This window comes from Plasmodium berghei (assembly GCF_900002375.2).
Source record: "Plasmodium berghei ANKA genome assembly, chromosome: 14".
Taxonomy (NCBI): Eukaryota; Apicomplexa; class Aconoidasida; order Haemosporida; family Plasmodiidae; genus Plasmodium; species Plasmodium berghei.
The window spans coordinates 1,512,999-1,536,759 of NC_036172.2; the positions used below are offsets into that span (position 1 = coordinate 1,512,999).

Consider the following 23,761-nt stretch of genomic DNA (forward strand, 5'->3'; position numbering starts at 1 on the left):
TTCTTATTATATTGTATGTATATATGATTTTGGTATATTTCCTCTAAACAATTGACATGGTTTTTTGTTACATATTTTCTTAACATTTTCAATGTTTTAGATATTTTAAATAATTCTTCTTTCATTTTTATGTAACTTGAAATAACAATTAAATAATTTCTTAAATTTTCAAAATAATAAATGGTGTGAATAATTTTTTATCGACATATTGCTGATTTCTTCAAATATGTAGGTACATATATTAAACAAAACTGCAAAGATATATAGAACATTTATATTTTTAATTTAATTTTTGTCATAATTAAGTTGAATTATATTTATTATAATAATTTTCATTATATTTTTCTTTATTCATTTATTTATTTGCCATTTTTTTCTGTTTTTTTTCTTTTTAAACGATTTTATAGTATAAAGGAAATATTATGGGAATGATATTATTTTTTTTTTTTGTTTTAAATTTTTTGTAAAAACTTATATTTAAAAAAATTGCTATTTCATTGATGTAATTCTCCATATATGTGTATATTTTTCATATGCTCTTTTAATTTTATAGCATTATGTTTAAAATAGAGCAAATAGAAATGAATAAATTAATAAAGTTGTTAAAATAAATACAATGATTAAATGCCTATTTTTTATAGCATTCATATTTTTGTTAATTTATATAAAATTTTCAAAATGTGTATCTTTATATAAAAATAATAATTTTTTATTTCCTTTAAAAAATCTTAAATCGTCAAATTTTATAAACCCTATTAAAAATACACACAAATTTAAAATCAGATTAAATGAACATAAAAAAACTATTAAAGATGTAATAAAGGAATCTATTAATTTACCTAGTAAATTTTTGCCAACTATATATAACAGTTTCGACAAGTATGGAATAAGGAAATATTATATCTCTGATAAATAATGCACACATTTTGTTTATACATTTTTTGATGTGTTTTTATTTATACTACATTTTAAATAAAACCTCTATTTTATCATCACAAAAATGTGGGGTGTTATATTAGTTTGACTCATGTGTAGAACATATATTTAGAAATGTTATTTTTTTCAATTTAATTTTTTTTGATATATTTTCCTTTTAGGCAAATATTAATACAAGAATTGTGGAATAAAAACAATATATATGAAAAAAGAAATTTTTTAAATATAAAAAAATGTATATATAGTAAAAAAAAGAATAATTCAAAGGGGAAGACAATAAGGGATTTCCCACAAAATAGTTTAACATATGAAATGAAAAATGAAACAAAAAAAAAGACAAAATTTGAAAAAGAAAATTTGTCAAAAAATAATCTTATGAAATATCTCCAAAATAATGAAATAAAAAATATTAATGAGTATATAAAATCAAAGTCATATTCAAAAAAAAAAAAAATATTATCCAAATTATTTAATAAATTAATTAAAAAAATTAAAATTATACATGATGGTCCACCATATGCGAATAATGACATTCACATTGGACATATATTAAATAAAATAATAAAAGATATATATTTAAAATTTTTTTTGTTAAAAAATTTTTTTGTATTATTAATTCATGGCTTTGATACCCATGGTTTACCTATTGAATATAATGTTATGAAGTTGTTAAAAATAAACAATATACAAGATATTAATTTAAATGATTATCCATTTAATAAAATCGGATTCCCAAGCATTTACACTAATCCCCCTAGTCATATATTTAGTAAAATACGAACGTTTGCAAAAAAGAAGGAAATTGATAATTTATTTCATGGCCAATTGTTTCAAACATGTAGATCTATGAACAGTCAAAGTGAAGATGCTGTAATGAAAAAGAAGATAGACAGCTTTAAAACATTATGTAAATTATATTCTTCTTATTTTATAAATAAACAATTTATTTCCTTAATTTCTTATGGAATATGGGGCTATTGGAACTATTCTTATATTACATTTTATAAATTTTATGAACAAATTCAGAGAAGTGTTTTTGAAAAACTTCTGAAAAAGGTAACCCTAACTGAGCATGTCTACTGTGCACATGAAAACTAATTTTATCCATTCTTGTCAATTATTAAATCATTTCTATAATTTTTTCCATTATTTTTGATATATCTTTATCCATTTTTTTTTTTTTTTCAGAAATATGTATACATTAGCAATCGACCCATATACCATAGTTATGAAACAAAAACTGTACTTTCAGATAGTGAAATAATATATAAAAACCGTATTTGCAATTCCTTTTACTTTTTTTATAATTTTAATAAAATAGGAAATAACTATTTGTTAGCAGTTTTAAACCAAATTAAAAAAAACAAATTAATAAATGAAGTTATCCAATTAAGCAATGAAGAAATAGAATTTTGTCAATACAATTATGAAATGATTACAGATTACATACAAGGAAATTATTTTTCGAATAACAACTACATTAGCACAATAGTAAACAAAATAATAAATAATTTGATATCAAATATAAAGATTTTAGTTTTCACAACACAAATATATACAATATTTAATAACAAAGCTTTGTTAATACATGATAAATATTTATATAGAATAGTAAAAGGAATATATGAAAATTCAGAAAATGTATATTTTCTTATATGTGATAAATCTTTTGATATGTTTTATGAAAATTTTAAAAAATTTTATTGTAAAAAAAATAAAATTATTCAATTTAAAACTATTGCTACAATACAAGGAAAATGTTTTAATGACTCTACATACTATAATTTTATTAATAATCAAAAAAATAAATTTTTATTAATTAATGAAAATCAAATAAATGAACATTTTGGATCAGGGATTGTTCATATTGCCCCATCACATGGGTTTATCGATTATAACTTGTATTATAAAAATAATAAACTTAAAAAAATATATTTAAATAAATCATATTATGGAAATATAAATAATAATTTAGAAAAATCAAAAAATAAGGAAAAGACAAACAAAATAAATAAAGTTGAAAAAGAAAAAAGTGAAGATTTTTTATTTGATATTAGCAATCAGAATGTTATTGACGAAAATGATGATTTGAAAGAAAAATATAATAAAATAATAATTGAAAAATGTAGAAAAAATATTAATTTGATAAAACAATATGAAAATGAATCAAATCAATCATTAATATTAAAATTTTTGAAAAATAATAATTACGATTGTAAATTGAATCAACAAAAATATAGCAAAATTAACATAAATCAAAATAATTCACATTTATTATTTTTTTATGCCTTTTATGAAAATGTTTTTTTTTATTTTCCATATGAGCATTCATATCCATTTGATTGGCGTTCACACACAACTGTTCAGGTAAAATCATTATTACAAATTTATATAGATATTGAAAAAATAAAAAATAATAAATATTTTTTTAAAAATATAAAAAACATTAATTTTTTAAATAATAATAATAAAAATTACCTAATAAATACAATAAAAGATCGAAATGAATGGTGTATAAGTAGACAAAAATATTGGGGATTAAATATTCCCTTAAAAGATATTAAATTAAATGATAATAACAAATTAAGTTTTAAAAATCATATCATGGATGTATGGTTTGATTCATCAATTTCGTATCTCTATGTTTTGTATATATGTAAGCATGTCTTATATAATATATATTTGAAGAAAATTTTATCAACTTTTAAAAATAATTATAATACCAATATTTATAGTAATAAATTCATACAAAAAAAAAAGAAATCTATATCACATTGGTATACTAATCATAAATATTTGAATATCAAGCCCAATACACAATCATTTTATATATATGACATATATAAGGAAATTACAGAAAATAGAAATATCAATCATGATAAAAATATTATTTTAAATGAAATAAGCTTACTTAAAAATATTATCGAAAAAAAAAAAATATTTGATCCACAAAAAAATTATAAAAATATAATAAAAGAAATAAAAAATAAAAGTAATTATTTTAAAATAAAAAAAGTTGATGATACTATTTTTTTAAATAGTAAGAAAAAAAAAGAGATATACAAAAACGATTTATCAATATTCCTATGTTGTGAAGGAATAGATCAAATAAGGGGATGGTTTCAATCTTTTTTTTTTATTTATTTTATTTTAAATTATATAAATGGGAAAAATACAAATTTTTCATCTTTTAAAAAATATTTGCCTATAAAAAATGTTATAGTTCATAATTATGTTGTAGATTATAATAATGTTAAAATGAGCAAAAGTTTAAATAATATTATTTCTCCACATGATATATTTATAGGTATTAATAATCAGCCTCAAAAAATGACGAAAAATGTGCATGAACATATGCCAATGGAAAATTATCAAAATAAAACAACTAGCCATTCTGCTATTGTTCGAAATACCAATGACTGTGTTACCAACAATTGCCAAACCGGTATACTAGTTGATAAACCATGGGATTATAGAAAAGGCTATTTTGAAAAAAACGACCAAACAAATGACCCAAAAAACGGCCAAACAAATAACCAAACAAATTCGACACTGAATATAAACGAAAATAATGATAAAGACAAAAGTAATACTAACTCGCGTAAAGAAATGAAAAATCTTAAAAATCAATTTGATGATTTCACAAAAAATATCAAGAACAACAAAAAGTTCAATGCTGATATTGTAAGGCTATGGGTCTGTTGCTATAATTTTTTAGATAGAAACATTTCTATTAGTTATGATATACTAGAAAATATTAACAAACATATATATTTAAAAATATATAACACCCTTAAATTTTTATTAAACAATATATATGATTTAAATTTTACAGAAAAAAAAATAGAATATAATAAGCTTCAAATTATGGATAAATATATATTATATAAAAAAGATTGCTTAATTAAAAATTGTTTAAACAGTTATAAAAATTTTCAATTACAGCTACTTATTAAATATATATTAAACTTTATACATAAAGATATAGCAATATATATTGATTATAGTAAAGATAGGTTATATATACATGAGAGAAATTCTATAAATCGAAGAAATTGCCAAAAGGTTTTCTATAAAATTATTATTGACTTGTTAAGAATATTAGCGCCTATAACACCACATTTGTGTGAAGATTTATATCAAAGTTTTCGAAATTTGAAAAATAGTAATTTAAACAAATTAAAAAAGATAAATGGAAAAGTAAAATCGATTTTTTTACTCCCATTTCCAAAAATAAAAAATTATAAACAAGTTAGCTTAGATATCTTATTCTTAATAAAATACTATATTCATAAACAGCTAAATTCATATTTCTCAAATTCATTACTAGCCATTGTTTATATTTATTGTGATAACGATGAGATTCTTAACTTACTAAAAAAATTTTTGAAAAATGTGAGTCCACTAGACAATTTTAATAATTATGATGATCTTCGATTTGTATTCAATGTATCAAATATTATTCTATGTAATGATTTATCCGATGTTCAAAAAATGGACGAAAATTATAAAACCTATAAAATTCCCCTCCTTACTAATATTATGAACAGTAATACGAACGAAAACAATATTTCTGACGAATTTTTTCAGAAAAATGACCAAAAAAACGATTTTGAAAACATATTAAATTTTGATGAACACACTAAATATGCAAACTTAAGCATAGGAATAAAGAAATCGGAATCACAACGATGCTCCAGGTATTTAACAATTTTAACGTGTTTACCTTTATCTTAATTTTTTATTGCTTGTTCATATTATTTATGTTTTTTTTTTTTACACAGGTGCTGGATGTATGGTGAGACGGTGAGTTTCTTTAAGGAGAGTTTTTTTTGCCCAAGATGCTTGAATATCATAAAAACATATTTATAATTTTAGTTATAAATGCTTTAATTCTTTAAAATATTAACTGCATTTTTATATTTTCAAAAGTGATAAATTATATATAGTAGTAAAAGGTGCTAATTAAAACAACTTACCAAGGCGGAATATTATTTTAAACATGATATGTATCCACAAACAATACATGTATGCATATAATATATTATTAAAAAATACAAAAAATGAAAAGCAACAGTAATAAAGAAAATTGCATATAATAGCTTTTAAAATTGTTTTAATATATAATAAAAAAAAATGTCAATTTATACTCATGTGTCCTTATTTTCTATGTGGGATAATTTTTTTTCCTAAAAGGGGGAAGAAATTAAAAAATAAAATTAAAGTTATATCAAATTGATATTATTTACAAGTATATATAAAATATGTAATATGCATACACATAACTGCTTATGTGAAAATGTTAAGCATTCTTACAAAGATTAGACAATATTTATAAATTTTATATTTTTATATTTTTATATTTCGTGAATTTTTTACCATCAACTGATTTTGTATTTCAAAATAATTTTGAATATATTGATATTGTTTCAACTTTAATTTAACTTTTTTAGTATTTATAATGGCTAATTCTTTTAATAATTTTTTAATATTATGTTTTTCCAGATCAGCTAGCTGTTTAGCTCTTTTTTTTGAAGCGTTAATAATAGTATCATGAATTTCTTGCATGTCTTTTTCTTTTAAAATATATGTAGATGGGTGAATATCTTTTGGACCATTATTATCATTCCCATTATTATTATTATTCATGTTAACATTTTCGTCACCCATTATTTCATTAGTTTGCTTATTTTTTAAATCGCTTTCCTCCTGTTCGTGTTTGTGTGCAACGACATTTGATATGCCATTTTGTTCAGGGTCGCTACACTTTTGGTTATCTCCATTTTGAATTTCACGATTTTCATGATCGTTTTGAGTTTTATCAATCGAAAAAGTTAATATATTCTGATCTTCTGTTTGTTCCAGTTTAACTCCTTCTTGTAATGTTGGTGTACAAATATTTTCATTCTTTTCGCGGTTTTCTGTATTATTAGTTTTACTTATTTGATAATCTTTTTGCTTTTTCAAAATAATATCAACAATTTTTTTAGCAGCATAAGCCCCAATATATGGACTAATATAATTACATATAAATGAAAGGAGGGAAAGAAGCGTATTATTTTGTTTATAAGATTGAAAAGATATATTGTTAATATTAAGCGCATTATCTATATCAAAATAAGGATTTGATAATGGCATAGAAATAAACTTATATATACAATCATATGGTGTTTTAGTTTTAACATATTTACTAATTTGTTCCCAATTATTTTTATATTTACAAACACCATCAATTAATTTTTCAATTTCATAAACACTCCATTGTGTTTCAGAAAATGTATATGGGACATTAACTTTAACAAAATTAGAGCTATTTAAAATATTTGGATATTTAGAAGAATTATAACAATTATTACACCATATACATTTATCTAAAATACTATAAGATATATTTTTTATATTATTTGGTTTTAATATATAATATGCATGCATACATATTTGTTCACAACTAACACATTTATATACATCATTTGAGCTTCCTTGACTTGTAATATTTTCTTTTTCATCATAATTATTATATACTTTATTAGAAAAAGTTTTATTGACATTAGTAGTATTTCCAAAAAATGGAAAATTGTTATTTTGATCAGAATTAATTTTTGTCGATGTTTGATTATATATATTATTTAAGGAAGAATATTCATTGAAACATTGTGTGTTTCCATCATCATTATTATTATTATTATTATTATTATTATTATTATTATTATTATTATTATTATTATTATTATTATTATTATTATCATTTATATTTAAAAAATTATAACTTTGTGTATTACTATTTACATCATTAGTATTTCTCCATTCTTTATGGATATTTGTAACTGTTTCATAATTTAACATATTTGGATTTATTTTATCATTTTGAATATGATAACATTGTTGAGTATATTTATTATTTATTATTTTATGATTTTTCAAAATATAAAATAAAAGTTCAATTAAAGTTTTATTTGATTGGATATTTAATAAGCATTCTTCTAATGTTAGTGCTTCATTTTCACATTTCTGTTTATATAGATTAACAATTTCATTGTATATTCGTTTTATTTCTTTTCCTTTTTCAGTTATTTCTACATTTTCATCTTTTTCTGATGTAATAAATCCTAAATTTAAAATTTGATATATATAATTTAGTTCATCTTTTGTTGTATTGCTATTTTTATTATCCACATCATCTTTTGTGAAATCATTTACAAAATTTAATTTGTTATCTGAATTTATATTTCTTTTATTATTATCACCTTTTGACTTATTAGCAAATTCAATACATGGGTCAAATGTCATAGAACTAATGTTTGAAAAAAAAATATTATGAACACTATTTTTTATATTAGCCGATTTTTTTGTAACAATATTTCTTAAAACAGTATTTGTATGCCTCATTAATATTTTTTCTTTTTCTCGATTTATCGATTTTTTATTTTTTTCAACATCAATCTTATCATTATTTATTCCATCATTTTTTGGAAGCTTTTCAATACAGCCTTCTTGACCCCCATTTTTATTTTCATCATTTTGCATTTCAGAGTTAATATAAAAAGTTATTTCTTTCCCTGATTGATACGAATTATTACTATACCCAACATTTGTATTTACGTTTATGCTCATGCTATTGTTTTTGTTATTTTCGGCACATTGTACATCATTTTGATTAGCCAACGAAGTTACTATTTGATTTTCATAAAATGTTTGTGTATTCATACATAAATTTGATTTTATATTATCGAACCCAATGTTCGTTTCATTATTTTGTGAAAATTGTTTATCTTCAGTTTCTTTACTTTCTAAGTTTGGGGCATCAGTATTTGTAACTTTGTTAGAATAATTTTCATTTTCCAAATTATTATTATTTTGATTCATATTTTATATTTTTTTTTTTTCCTCTTTTAATTTTAATGCCTTGTAAATTTTTGTATTATTACTTTCCTTTATTTTTCTGTATTACATATACATATATATGTTATGCTTTGCTTAAAAAATTAAAATAAAACTATTTAAACTCGCAAACGAATTAGTATATATAAAAATAATATTCTTCATATAACTATTTACTATTAAATCAAATGGGGGGAATGCCACGTTTTAAATAAAATACTGTACTTTTTTTTTTCTTATATAATTAATAAAATGATCATTTTTTAAATTATATTTTACCGAAAAAAATTGAAGAAAATAAAAACAAAAGAAAGAAAATAAAAATATATAATTTTAATTTGTTTCTAAACAAAGATAAAATATTTTGTGTAGAATAATATGAAATAAAAAATACTTGATCAATTTAATGAAAAAAAAATTATATACCATATATAATGTTGTAGCACTATTTTAAGTATATTTATTATGTGTCGTATTTTGTATATTTTTTTCAGAATATATAAATATAAAAATGTATGTATATATTATTATTATTATTAACATATTTATTTGAGACATAATTGATAGTATTTTTTATTACTCTATTTTTGAAAGTATTTCTTTCCTCTTTTATTTATATGCATATACTGAAAACCGTGTTCATTTGTTTATTACTGGGCAAGAAAAGACAATTTACAAAAAAAAAAAAAAAAAATATATATGTATTCTTCATATATCAATTTGTTTACATATTAATAAGGAAATAAATCTTTAAATGAAGCTTATTAAAGTTTGCTATTTCTTTTCAAAACTTTTATAAATTCTCATCATTATTCTATACATATACATGTACCATTTGGTTTTTTTTTGTGCCACAAAATAATTGGAAATGAAAATAGCAGGAAATTCATTAAGAGTAAATATCCAAAATAACAAAATAGCAAATATAATTGAAAATATACATACTTGTGATCATATCATTATGTTCTTTTCTGGGAAAGTGTCGTAAATTAACATTTTGTTCATCCACTAAGGAATGTTAAAATTAAAAAAAATATATCTATAATGTTTCTAAAATCGTATGTTTTATGATATGCTTTTTTTCTTAATTATAATTTATGAGTTATATAATTAAAAAAAAATATATATTATATTGTGACATAATATATAAGAATAAATATGTTTATTTTTGAGAAGAACAGTGATTCATTTTTGAGAAGCCTTTAGTTGTAGTTTATTTTTTTGATAAATTATATTGGCTTAAAAAAAAAAAAAAAAAAGTACTATTTGTTATTATGTATTAATTGACCAAGATAACGAAGAAATTGTTAAACAGGCAGCCAAAGATATGATCAAATCAAACAATATAAAATCTGTATCTGATTTAGTATATTCATAACTTATAAGAAACAAAATCCCAAAGGGATAAGCAGTTCTGATTATATAGTAAAATAGTGTTTTGAGAAAAAAAAACCAAAAATGAAAATTGACAAAAAAAAGGAATTCAAAAAAAAATTAATAACATGTTGCTCTCTTTTACAAGCATCCGAACCTCTTAAAATAATTATTGATGAAACATTTTTAAATATTTGTATTATTCATAAAATTCCATTAAAAGATGAATTAAACAAATTAATAAACAGGCAAATAGTAATTATGACAACAAAATGTATATCAAATTATACAAAACAAACAAATAATGAAGAAACTGCATATGGTATTAGAAAAATATCACACTATAAATGTAATCATAATGAAAATAATATTAAGAATTATCTTAATGAATATATAAAACAAATTAAAAAAGAAAATCATCATATTTTTTCTCCAAATTATTTTTTTGAAAATCAAATACAAGCAACTCACAACTTTGATAACTTATATAATGATCAAATTGGAGTTACAAAAACGAAGGATATCCATCAAAATGTAAAGATTCTCGATCCAAATAAAGACCATCAAATTGAGGAAAACGAAAAAGATGAAGAAAAAGGAAAAGATGATGGTTTGTCTGACTCTATGAAATGCATAATAGATTTAGTAAAAAATAATAATGAAAAAAAATTTTTTATTGCCACAAATAATTTGCCGCTACGAGCTTATCTAAGGTTAGAAATAATTCACATACACATTTTTACATTTCTCATTTCTACATTATATTATACATGTGCGTACATATTAAATCGGTTTGACTGGTGAGCTCAGCCTTGTTTTATTTCGAAGTTTGCTATTTCTTTTAATTTGACATGTTTTATTTTTCCCATTTTTTAGGAAAATATTTTTAGTTCCCATTCTATATGTTAGCGAAAGTGGGGTAATAAAGATGGAGGATATATCAACAAAAAATATGTTAAAAAAAAAAAATGTGGAACTAAAAAAAATGAAGATGCTTAAATGGGAACGAGATTTAAAAATGGCTGAGCAAAGGAAAAATAAAGATGCCGCCAAAATAAATCCCCAAAAAAAAAAAATAAATAAAAATAAGCAAAATAGGAAAAATAAGAAAAATAGGCATTGATATTAATGAAATGCATACCAGGATATGCCAAATGAAATATGTATTTTTTTCTTTGTTTTATTTTTTGCATAATTAATGTACCTTCAATTTTTCGATAAATACATGTTTTTGTTATGTTTTAAATTTTTGTCGTTATTTTTAATTAATACAAACTATTTATAAATATACTATTTTTTTAATAAAACAAATAATTTTTACACCATATTTTATGAGGTGGTAATTTTAATTTACACTAAGTTATAAAGACAATGTACATGTTTGTCCGATTTTATTTCCTTAAATATTTAATAGTGATGAAATATTTGCACATAGTACAAACAATTGTGGAAAAATGTTGTTAATTAAAAAGAAAAAGCGAAATAAAAAACAAAAGCAAAAACAAAAAAACATAAAAAAAAATTAATTGTAAATACGTCGAAAGAAATATGTGTTAGACGAAAGGTGGTTTTCTTTTTTATCTTAATCCGTTTCGCTCCTTATTTTGTTATTATATTTTTAAAAGATATATGTTTGGCATATACCTCATCCCATATAATTATTTTATATTTATAAAACATGGTAAGTGTTTAAACTTCTCTTTAAATTTTTTTTATTAAATGCTTAATTAAATTTTTCATAACAGGTTGACCTTTTTTTGTTTTTTGATTTAATCTTTTAAATTTTTGAAATCGTATTTTTTTTTTTTCATCTTTTTCTTGTTTTTTTTTTAAAAATAATGCTTCTTTTTCTTCTTTAGATAATTGCCCTTGTTTATTTTGTTCTATCAAACTTAATTCTTTCCTATAAATATCTGTTTTACCTCCTTTTTTTTTTATGTTATTATATTTGGAATTTATATTCCGTTCATCATTTTCATCCTCTTCATCAGATTTATTATCACAACTTTCTAATTTATTAGATGTTTTTACTCTTCTATATGCATTCCTTTCACTATTTTCATTTTGTTCCTGTTCTTTGATATCCCCTTCAGTGATTGGGGTGAAAAAGAAGTTTTTTATTGGATCGGTTTTAACGATTTCAGTTTTGGTTTCATTTAATTCTTTAATTTTTTTAAATTTTCTCAAAAATTTTTTATCAGTAAAATACTTTTGTTTCTTTCTTTGGAAGTTTTTATTTTTAATGTGATGTTTATTTAAGAATACTTTTTTTTTCATTTTTTTTTGAAAATGTACAAATAAAATAGGAAAACAAACGATAACTGTTTTATGGTAACATATTTTGGTATGCTATTTTTTTTATTTTTTTTTATTTTTGTTCATAAATACGCTACAATTTGTTGAGGAAATAAACATTATTTATATATATGTAACTTATTCTCATTTGTTGGTTGGCAATTTTTTATCATGGCAAAATATAGAAACGACATTGTTTTTATGATACAAATTATTTATATATACTTGGGCCTTTTATTAAATGCGTTAACTTGTTTTTATTTTTTCTCAATTTTTTTTGTTAAATTTAGCGAAATACTTTACAAATGAAGTTAATAATTTTTCACCAACTCCTTGATCTATGCAAAGTATAATCAGAGAATGAATTATATTTTTTTTTTTTTTTGAAATTGATAAATGTTTACTTTCATTAATAAATTTTTATGTATAGATTTTAAAATTAGTTAATATTCTTTATCTGAAAAAAAATGATATTGAAATATAAAATACGTACATAATATTTAATTGGTTTTATTTCTAAAGCTTTTTAAATATAAATAAAATCATTTGATGAGTTTATGTATGTATATGAAATGGTACACATATATATATCAGAATAATGAGTATAAATAAATATATATATATAAGTATATAAAGTATAAGCTTAAAAAATGGTGGAAAACGTGCAAAATAATTTTAAAGAAAAAGGAAATGATGGGAAAAGACACAGCCATTATATGGATAAAAAAAGTAAACCAAAATGGGATAACAAATTTATGAATAAAAGTAAAAAAAATAATATAAAGGATAGAAAAAACGATTTTCGAAAAACAACTAACAGTAATTATATTGCTTTGGGTAAAAAAAATCAAAACAATTTAAAAAATAGCTATGATAAAAAAAAATTTATACCTTTCAATGAAAATGAAAATTCGAATAACCAAAATTATACTTACATTAATGATTCATATGATATGGGTATTTATAAAAATAATGAAGAATCAGATATCGATATAAATTCTATAAAAATAGATAATAATGCAACTACTTCAGATTCAAAGGACAATGAAAAATGTCTAAATAACAAAAGTGGAGATATAAAAAATGTTAACTATGTTGATTATATAACCAGTCTTAAAAAAAATGACGAAAAAAATGGCGAAAAAAATGACGAAAAAAATGACGAAAAAAATGACGAAAAAAATGACGAAAAAAATGACGAAAACGAGAAGAATAAAGTTTATAACTTTTTCCTCGTATTTAGCCCACTAGCTATAACAAGTATAAAAAACAAAAGCAGTATAATTAATGCTGATGAGCATATGGATTTTCTTGAAAAAAAATTAAAAAGTCTTGATGAATTAATAGATATAACTCGAAATTATAGAGACAGACAAAATTTACAACGAACAAGATATAATATTAAAAATAAACTTGATAATATCAGATTGGATATTTTATTTTTTACATTATTAAGTCTTAGAGATTCGATAATTAATAAAAAAAAAAAAATACAAATATATATTCATACAATAAATGGATTATTAATTTATGTATCTCCTTTATTTCGTGTACCTAGAAATTTTTTCATATTTAAAAAAGTTATGTTAAGTTTAATGAAAAACAATATTATTACTGATGAAAATAAAAACACTCTCTTAAAAATTCTTCCTTACTCAGTTAAATACTATATAGGATCGTCAACGTAAGGCAAAAAATAAAAAAATAACGAATATTGCAAGAAAATAAAGGAATAAACATATATCGCTTTCTATTATAAATTTTTTGTATCTAATATCAAAGTTATGTTTTTCAATCTTATATTTCGTTTTCAGCCTCAATATAATAAAATAATAAAATAGTGTATTTTATCGAAATATATGAACAACCTTTTTTATACACACTTATTATGCTTCTTCTTTTTTCAGGTGCATTTGGATATCAAATGATGGGTTTCCAACAGATGCTAAAAAGTTTGCAGATAAATTAAAAGTTTCGAATGGGAAATATTCTTTCTTCCTTTCCCTTTCGAATAATTATAATTTAACATACTTCATGGAAAAAACAAAAAATCGAAATGAAGAAAATATTAATTTTAATTATCATATTAAATTATCCGATTTGAAATTATCGCCTATAACTATTTGTTCAAAATTGTCACACTTTTTAAATTAATAAATAAAAAAAAACACACCATTCCTACAATGATATACTTATGAAATTAATTTGTATATCCTTTTTCAAAATATGTAGAAACCAGTGATATTAATAGCATTTATAAAAATATACAGGAAAAAAACATTTATAAATAAAAAAAATATAATAATGAAATAAAAAAGTAAACCAATATATATTCCAAAACCCAATGACGTAATAATAGAATTGTCACACTATTATATTGCGCTATTGCTATACTATTATATCATTTTTTAGCTTTACACAAATGTATAATATATATATATATATATATATATATATATATGCTTATTCGTATGGCACCTGTTACTGATGAGTATTAACTATTTTTGCTTTACCAGCATTAATTTGTTTTGCAATTTTCTTCTTGCTTGTTCATGTTTTTTTTCAAAATGTCAAAACTAGTTACGTACTTATCAATGTTAACTGAGAGTGTGTTAATAAAAAAAAATGCATAATTAAATAAATTCATAAATATATACATACAGACACACATATATATATATTTGTGTTTATATGTTTTTGTGCGAATAACTTAACATTTGTTTAAAATTTTTTAATTTTTTCATTACCCCCAAAAAGATCATATTCATCATCATGAATTTTTAAGCTATCATTGAATAATTCCTAAAAAAAATTATTTTTATTTTGGAAAAAAATATTTAGCTAGCATATGGTCAAAAATTTATGCACATTCATGTAAAAAAATTTTTAATAAGTCTATAGGTCAAAATAAATATATATAGCTATAGAAATATAAAGAAACGTATTTACAATTTATCTTTACCTCGCTACTTTGTAAACTACCATGTAAAAAATGATACATAATTTTATTATGTGAATCCATAGGTAAATCAAAAATTTTATTTGTTATATAACTATTGAAATTTTTTTTTTCGTCATTTATGTGATTTGCCATATCTGCTATGTTTTTTTTTTCATCTCCTATTTTTTGTGAATAAAAAAAAAATATATATATTAGTAAAAGGGATAATATATGAGCCCTTCAATCGCATATACAACACTATATGGATATATGTGTGTTGAAATGCACAAAATTTATAACATTATTTTGCATGTAGTATGAATATAAATTCATACCTATGATTTTTTTGAAATAATCATCAGTTAGTCCTGAATTATAATAAGATTTTGTAAATTTTTTTTGGGGAATAGTTTTTTCCGTTTCATAAGAAATGCTGTCTTGGCTTTTCATTGAAGTAAGAATATCTGCATATAAATAAATGTGGGCGTATATATGTACATGAATTGGTTACAAATGGGTTTTAATATATAAACTATTGAAAATAGAATATTTACTTCTTGTCTTTTCCAATTGCTGTCGCAATATGTCCTTCTTCTGGGTTAAGTCATCAATTTGTCTGTTTATCTTGGATATCATATACACATCATTTATTTTTTTTTTCGAATAATTTAATGTATCGATTTCTCTCAAAATAGAACATATTTCTCTTTGCACAACAATTCGAGATATAGGCAAAGCATCGATAGTTTTGTTATTTTGAAAAATTTCATAAAAACTTTTTTGTTTTTTCATTTCAACTAAATCTTGAATTTGTTTTTCAGTATAATGGAAATTTTTTAAATCTTCTATTTTTTCCTTTAAAAATATATTAAAATTTTTTAGTATTTCAGTATTAATGGAAAATAACTTTAAATGATTATATTCATCAATTGTAAGTTTTTCATCAGATATATTATTGATATCACATATATACGTACTATCAATATTATTATCTTCTATATTGTCTAATTCATTAATTCCTATTTTTTTATTTTTATTCATTAATTTTTTTATTTTTTTAAAAAAGTTTACATTTTTTAGATTGTCTAAATGAGATATCTCAAATTTAATATTAGTATATCTATCTATACAAAAATAACTATCACATTTAATTACATTTTTTAAAAAAAATATATTTTTGTTTTTCTCTATTCCAGTTATATTATTATTACTATAATTTTTATTTTTTGCATAATCTGATGTCTTTATTAGTTTAGGTAAATCATCTATTTTTACAACATGCCCAATAACATAATAAGGAAAATTTATATGTTCACTCATATCTAAAAGGAATGTTTTTTTTAATTGAAAATAGTTTATAATTTCATATGTCATATATTTATAAATATCTAGCTTTATTTTTTTTTCTTCTTTATATAATTGTATTAACCGTTCAGGCGTTTCAGGGTCTTTTACAGGGCTTTCACTTTTTTCGAAAATTTCATTTTTTTTTTTTTTTTTTAAATCATTAAAAATGCTTTTATCTTGATCATTTGAATATTTAGTATCGCTTTTTATTTGTATACCTTTTCCTGATGAAATATATTCATGAGGCCGATCGTCTCTCTTTTTATTAAACAATGTAATAAATTCCTCGGATGTGTCCCATCCTTTTTTTTTTTTTTTATTTAATAACTCTTCTTCTTTATGATTTATTATTTTATTATTATCACCATATTTGTCATCACTTTTTATTTTATTTTCACTAATTGTATAATTTTTTCCTAATTTTAATTTTTTTATTTTTTCATCCCCTATATATTTATCATTTTTATTTTCATCTTGTGAACTGATATTATAGTTTTTATTTCGAGCTAATCTTTTCTTATTATTTTCAGAAACAATAGGGGTATTATTATCTTTTTTACTTTTTTTTTTACGATAACTTTTATCTGAATAAATTGATGAGTTTTCATAAGAAGAGGTATTATAATTTTTATCATTCCAATTTTTATGTTTATTTTTTGAATCTGTTTTTTTTTCTTCCTTTTCAAGATTTCTTAATTTTTTTTTCTCTTTATCTTTATTAGACACCAAAGAACTTGTTTGGTTTTTTTTTGTTTTTCTTTTTATATTTACTTCGGGATCATCATAATTATCAGAATAATCGGCTTCTTCTTTATCATTTTTTGTATTTCTAACTCCTTTAGCAGCAACATCACTTTTTGTTTTGTTACTTTCAATAGGTGTGTTGTTTATATTATATTTCGTACATTCTTCTGTAAATTTTTTTTTACTTTTTTTTTGTATTGTTTTTTTATTATCACTTTCATTTTTTTCTATTTTATTATCAATATTTATTTTTTTTAATAATATTTTTCTATGCTTTTTTTTCATATATTCTTCATGCCTTTTTGCCAATATCAGTTCCCTTTCATATTCAGGCAAATTTTCCAAATCACTAGAATAGTCATTATCATTTGATCCAAAGTTCGAGTTATTTAAATCGCTATTATGATCATCATATTTCATTATTATTATTATTATTATTATTATTATTCGGTTATTATATATTATTTTTGGGTTGACTTCTTTTCTCTTAATTTTTTTTTTACTTTAATTCGAACTTTTTAAAATCACTAAAAAACTTGGCATGTACTTTTTTTTATTTTCAACCACTTATTGCAATTTAACTAATAACTACTATCATATAGTATATCTTGATAAAGAAGGAAAATAAAAATAAAAATAAAAGAGGAAATCGGCAGATCAATGATTTGGAAAATTTAAAACAATAATTAAATAAAATTAAAACGAAGTGAATTTTGTTAAAATATGTTTAAAACGGGTTTATGTTGCGCCCAAAATTAAATTAAAAAAAAAAATTCAACGCCAAAATGGAAGAAAACCATTTAAAAAATAATCAGCATGCTAAATTATTTCTATTTAATAAATTTTATGGTTAATATATACAATGCTGTAATGCTAGTATGCATATCCATATATTATTGTAGAGTTATGCATTTCTTTAATTTTAGAAATATGCGAATATAACAGGAATAAGGTGTACTTTCTATTTTGGCATTTAATATATTAAATTTTTTTGCTTTTCATAAAATATGCAAATATAATAATTTTTTACATAAATAAAATAGTCTATATGTGTATATGACTAGTATACAAACGAAATATATACTTACAAATACAGAGTTTGCAAAAAAAAAAATAATAAAATCGAACAAAACAAAATAATAGAAGAAGCAAACAATATATATCATATGTTATAGAAATAAGAAAAATAACACATAAATGGGCGATCTATATTTCATAGTATTTATATAAAAATAAGGTTATAATATATTACTCTCTATTTTAAAGTGTTAATTTTTATAAACCATTTTATTCAGAAAGAAATTTTTAAATGCATTTTTTTCCATTTTGCAAAATATGCAAATGGTTGTATATATATGGGAATGGTATAGACGATAAATGGGCTCGGGGAAATCTGGTCGTAATTTAGTTGTGATAAAATGTGAATAGAATGAAATTGAAGATAGGGTATATGGAAATTGAAGTTATTTGTAATATTTTACTAGACTATGTTTTTTCAATATGACTTTAAAAATGTTTATAAATTCATTTCGTTCTTTATTTTCGTCAAATATATTATTATTTGGTGTATTATCTTGATTTAAAAGATAAGTTTTTATATTGTTAAGCAAATGAGAGTACTTATTATTCCATTGTTGTTCTTCATTAATTTTTTCTGCCTCTGTTTTTTCAATTATACTATTTTCCTTTATTATTTCATCATTTTCCAAATTAAACAATTCATTTAATTCGAAATTATTTTGTTCATTATTATGTGGTTTGATGCTTTCTGTTTTATTTGATTCTTCAATATCATTATTTGTATTTTTAACAGAATTAGAAGAAAATCGATTTTCTATTTTATTACTATTGTAATAATGTGCATTATGATTATGTGAATCGAAAAATGTTGATACTTGCTCATTGTATGTTAACATAGACAGTTGTGAAATTTGCAATCTTTTTTGTAATATGTTGTTAGATGTGTTAAGAGGCAACATTAAGGATAGAATCATCAATGATTTGATTAAAAATGGATAATTTTTTGGATATATTAGATGCAATCTTTGTTTTGAAAAAACTGGAGATTCAAATAAAAAAATAAAGTTATCTAATTGATGAAAAAAATCGGAATTAATATCTAATAGTGTTAAATAAGAGCAAATAAAATAAGCTAACTCATATTTTTGTAACCATAATAAAAAAGATATTGCACATAAAGAATTATTAAGCCAAGCAATTAATATAATTGAAAATAAGGGATAATTATCTTTTTGAAATAATAAAGAATTTCTTAAATATTTTGTTTCATTTGATGTTAATAATATCCAATTTAATACTTGAACCATTTTATTAACAAATATATAATCTGATTCATATATTAAAAAATAACATAAATATCCAAAAAACTTTTTATTATTCAAACAACGAGATACATGTTGTATTATTTCTTTTCCTTTACGTATTAATAAACTTTCATCTTGTTTAAACAAATTAATAAAATTTCTACTTATGTTTTCATAAAAATTGAATTTATTTTCAACAGTGGAACACATCGCTGAAATAACTGTAAGTGTTAATACTAAAACTTTATTATCTTCATTTTTTAAACATAAAAAAACACAATCAATTATTTTATTATAATATGATTTTATTTCTTTGCTTTTATATACTAAAATTTCAGCTAGCCATTGTAAGCACATTATAATTGGGTATATATTTCTTTTTTCTAAATTATCATAAAACAAATTATCATCATAACTATTGCTGCTATCACTAGCATTCATACTTTGATTATCATTATTATTATTATTTTTTTTTTTTTTAATTATTTTATTTATATAATATGATTCCATTTTTTTACTATCTTTCAATATTATTTTTTTTTCTTTAAGTTCATTTAATAACCTTTCATGATTATACATAAACCCTAAATTATAATTCTGATCTTTTTCATCATTTATATTTAATTGTTTATTTTTATCATTTCCTAAATTATTACTATCATTTTTTTTATTTATATATGAATTTTTTATTTCACATTCTAATAATTCTGTATTACTATTTTCTACTTTTTCTTCATCATTATAATTCCATTTATTTTGCATATTTATACAATAAAATTTGGATTCGTCTATACTATCATTCATAATACTAGAACACATACTTTGACTTCTATCTCTCCTTTTTGAATTTGTTTGTTTATTTTTTTCACTATTATCTTTTTCTAAATTATTAGTTTGAATTATACTTTGGTTTTTTACGCTAAGATTTATGTTATTAATTGTACAATTTGCATTGATGTTTCTATCTATACTTTCCTCGAAATTGTTGTTATTATTATTTATAAGATTCGAATTTCTTTCCTTTTCATTTATATCTTCATCTTTAACACGATTTAATAATTCATCATTTTGTGATTTATATTCATTTACTAAATGGATATCATCATTTTCATTTATATTCAAATCATATTTCGTATCTTCTTTATCAGCAATAAATGATTTATTTATAAATTTATTGTCTGATAATGTATATGCAAGTTTACTACTATTTTGTATATTTGTTTTTTCAGAAATAATAATATTATTAAAAAATTGTTCATTTTTATTCTCTAATATATTTATATATTCATTTTTTTTTTTTTTATCAGAAATGTATTTTGCATTTAATTGATTAGAGTTATTAGATTTTTGTTTATCCATTTGATCATTATATTGTAGTAATAATGGTTTATGATTTTGAAATTGTGAAGGTGTATTTTCAATTTTTGTTTTAATTATGTTACATACTAATTCTGTTATTAATAATGAATATTCTAAAGTTGAAAATTTTAAAAATTTTATTAACAGTTCATTACATTTTCGAGCTGTATAATGTATATCAAAGCTAACATCAGAAGTTGACCAAATAATTTTTTTTAATATTTCAATCATAAAAAAACTATTTTTTTTTGACGATTTAAATATATTATAAAAATGGATATTTAATATATTTATAAAATGATAAATCCATAATAAACATTTATGTTTAATAATTGGATTTTTATGTCTTGAAAATTTTAAAAATATAGGAATTATATGTTTAAAAAACATTTTACATTGTTCATAATTTGATGTTACAATTTTATCCATATAAAGATCTAAACATTGGTTTGCTTGTTTTTGAATATCTTTATTTTCATCTGATAACATTAAAAACAAATCTCGAATAAAAAAATGAAAATATTCAAATATATCTATAGTTGGTATGTTTTGTAAAAAAAATAACCATGAAATAATTAATTGCCTAACATTTGTATTCTCTATATGTATATTATCTTTTAATGTGTAAATAATTTTATATACATTAAATATATTATTATATGAACAAGTCATATCTTTTAATAAATTGTCTAAAAATGCCCCGCCAGTTTTTACATTAGGGCATGTGTCTGAAAATATTCTGTACAAGCAATTAAATATTTCTTCAATATTATTAAAAGCTATATTTTTTGAAACTTTACAAAGATTATATAAACTTTCGCACACATAATAACGAACCTTTGAATCGGAATCATTTACACACGACATTATTATTTTTAATATTTCAGAAAAATAATATTTTATTTTATTTTCTAAACTTATCGAAATAAAAGCTAGCGAAATTAACCCCCCACACCTTTCTGAACTGTTAATACTTTTAATAAATTTTTCATTCAAAAAATATAATATTTCCATAATTTTTTTATTTTGATATTTTTTGTTCAGGTGATCAAGATATATTTCATGTTCATATAATATGCTATTCAAAGATTTTTTATTTTTTTTTTTATTTTCATTATCATCATTTTGAATATAATTTCCATTTTCTTCTTTATTATTATAATTTCCTTTTATACTATTTTTTATATAATCATTTATTCCGTTAGGTTTTGCAATTTCTATATCTATATCACAATTTTCTTTGCATTTATCTAATAATAATTTTTTAATTATTTCAGCTCCTAAAATATAATTTTCTTCATTTAAATCTTTATGTGTACTTTCTTTTTTATCATGTATAGATTTTGATTGTTCTTCTTCATTTTCTACATATATTGATGTTTCATCACGATTTGCAATTTTTGGCTTTTCTTTATTTTCAAAATCCTTATCAGTTGCATTAGTGATATCATTGTTTACAATTCCAAAACTATTAGAATTTTGGTTATTCCATTTAACGTTATGTATGTTTGGCGATTTAATTTGATCCTTATTTTTTCCTATTTCATTTTCTTTATTTTCTTCAATATCATTTGTTTTTAAATTATCATTATATTCAGTAAAATAATATTCATTGTTTATATCTATATCATTTTTTTCGCTTAATTTAGATATTATATTTATTTCTGATTCGGATATTTTTTTACACTCATTTATATTATTTTCTTCATTATTATTTTGGTTTAATATTATATTTATTTGTTCTTGTTCTTCAGCTTCCTCTTTTAATAATAATAATTTTATATCTTCTGCTATTTCTTGTGCTCCTTTTTTTCTTTTTTCATATGTTTTGTCTCCTAAAAGTTTCTGTGTATTTATGTTTATTATATTTTCTTTATCATCATTTTTTTCTAATCCTTTAATTATATTCAGAAACATTTTATTTTTGTCTTTACAAAAAAATATTATTATGAACTCAATTGCAACTCGACTTTTTTCTTATCACTCAATGTGGGTAATTTTTAGAAACACTGATTAAGCGTTATGTCGGTATTTTATGATTTTTTTTTTTTTTTTTAACTTCACAAACTGCCTATACGTAGTAAGCACAAGTTTGGAAAATATACAATCTTGATGTGTTAAAGAATCGGATTTTCATTATTATAAATACTATTGCTCAATTTTGTTTACATTCAAAAATAAGCATTATTTAAAAAATCGTGGTTAATCAAAATATTGCAAAGTTTTCTTTTATAATAAAAAGTATATACCCCAAAATATTTGTATTTATTACATAACACACTGTAGGCTGAATGGTGTATGTATATATATATCCATAATATTTATGATATATATTTTTTAACTAAAATATTTAAAGATAGACATAATTATATCTTGAAAATGTATGGAATTCAAAAGTTGTTAAAAGTTCTGTATCATTACATAGTAAAGCATTTATATGAACATAAAAATAAAAAATAGTATGATATGGTTGTTTACAAATATATATATAGATATATTACTTGTGTTAATAAATAATACTATTCGTTATAAAGAATTATAACAGATATATACATACAATATA

General features: G+C 20.9%; 7 protein-coding genes across 7 annotated transcripts; 3 read left to right on the top strand and 4 right to left on the bottom strand.

Moving 5' to 3' along the window:
* Positions 1 to 616: 616 nt before the first annotated feature.
* On the top strand, positions 617 to 5,808 carry PBANKA_1440000 (isoleucine--tRNA ligase, putative; the record flags this gene model as incomplete). Its single annotated transcript, XM_034567759.1, has 4 exons — positions 617 to 879; positions 1,098 to 1,992; positions 2,125 to 5,636; positions 5,721 to 5,808. 4 exons carry the CDS (start codon positions 617 to 619, stop codon positions 5,806 to 5,808), a joined length of 4,758 nt encoding a protein of 1,585 aa, XP_034424224.1.
* Positions 5,809 to 6,086: 278 nt separating this feature from the next.
* Positions 6,087 to 8,799, bottom strand: PBANKA_1440100 (conserved Plasmodium protein, unknown function; the record flags this gene model as incomplete). The annotated part of the gene is made up of 2 exons (XM_034567760.1): positions 6,087 to 6,125; positions 6,316 to 8,799. 2 exons carry the CDS (start codon positions 8,797 to 8,799, stop codon positions 6,087 to 6,089), a joined length of 2,523 nt encoding a protein of 840 aa, XP_034424225.1.
* Positions 8,800 to 10,272: 1,473 nt separating this feature from the next.
* PBANKA_1440200 (conserved protein, unknown function) lies at positions 10,273 to 11,311 on the top strand (the record flags this gene model as incomplete). The annotated part of the gene is made up of 2 exons (XM_034567761.1): positions 10,273 to 10,901; positions 11,065 to 11,311. The coding sequence occupies 2 exons, from the start codon at positions 10,273 to 10,275 to the stop codon at positions 11,309 to 11,311; spliced, it is 876 nt and encodes a 291-aa protein (XP_034424226.1).
* A 578-nt stretch (positions 11,312 to 11,889) lies between these two features.
* On the bottom strand, positions 11,890 to 12,465 carry PBANKA_1440300 (rRNA-processing protein, putative; the record flags this gene model as incomplete). Its single annotated transcript, XM_034567762.1, has 1 exon — positions 11,890 to 12,465. One exon carries the CDS (start codon positions 12,463 to 12,465, stop codon positions 11,890 to 11,892), a length of 576 nt encoding a protein of 191 aa, XP_034424227.1.
* Positions 12,466 to 13,133: 668 nt separating this feature from the next.
* PBANKA_1440400 (small subunit rRNA processing factor, putative) lies at positions 13,134 to 14,637 on the top strand (the record flags this gene model as incomplete). Its single annotated transcript, XM_034567764.1, has 2 exons — positions 13,134 to 14,167; positions 14,391 to 14,637. The coding sequence occupies 2 exons, from the start codon at positions 13,134 to 13,136 to the stop codon at positions 14,635 to 14,637; spliced, it is 1,281 nt and encodes a 426-aa protein (XP_034424228.1).
* Positions 14,638 to 15,001: 364 nt separating this feature from the next.
* PBANKA_1440500 (conserved Plasmodium protein, unknown function) lies at positions 15,002 to 17,935 on the bottom strand (the record flags this gene model as incomplete). Its single annotated transcript, XM_034567765.1, has 5 exons — positions 15,002 to 15,084; positions 15,231 to 15,285; positions 15,446 to 15,603; positions 15,760 to 15,888; positions 15,979 to 17,935. 5 exons carry the CDS (start codon positions 17,933 to 17,935, stop codon positions 15,002 to 15,004), a joined length of 2,382 nt encoding a protein of 793 aa, XP_034424229.1.
* Positions 17,936 to 18,978: 1,043 nt separating this feature from the next.
* PBANKA_1440600 (VAC14 domain-containing protein, putative) lies at positions 18,979 to 23,115 on the bottom strand (the record flags this gene model as incomplete). The annotated part of the gene is made up of 1 exon (XM_034567766.1): positions 18,979 to 23,115. The coding sequence occupies one exon, from the start codon at positions 23,113 to 23,115 to the stop codon at positions 18,979 to 18,981; it is 4,137 nt and encodes a 1,378-aa protein (XP_034424230.1).
* Between the last annotated feature and the right edge of the window lie 646 nt (positions 23,116 to 23,761).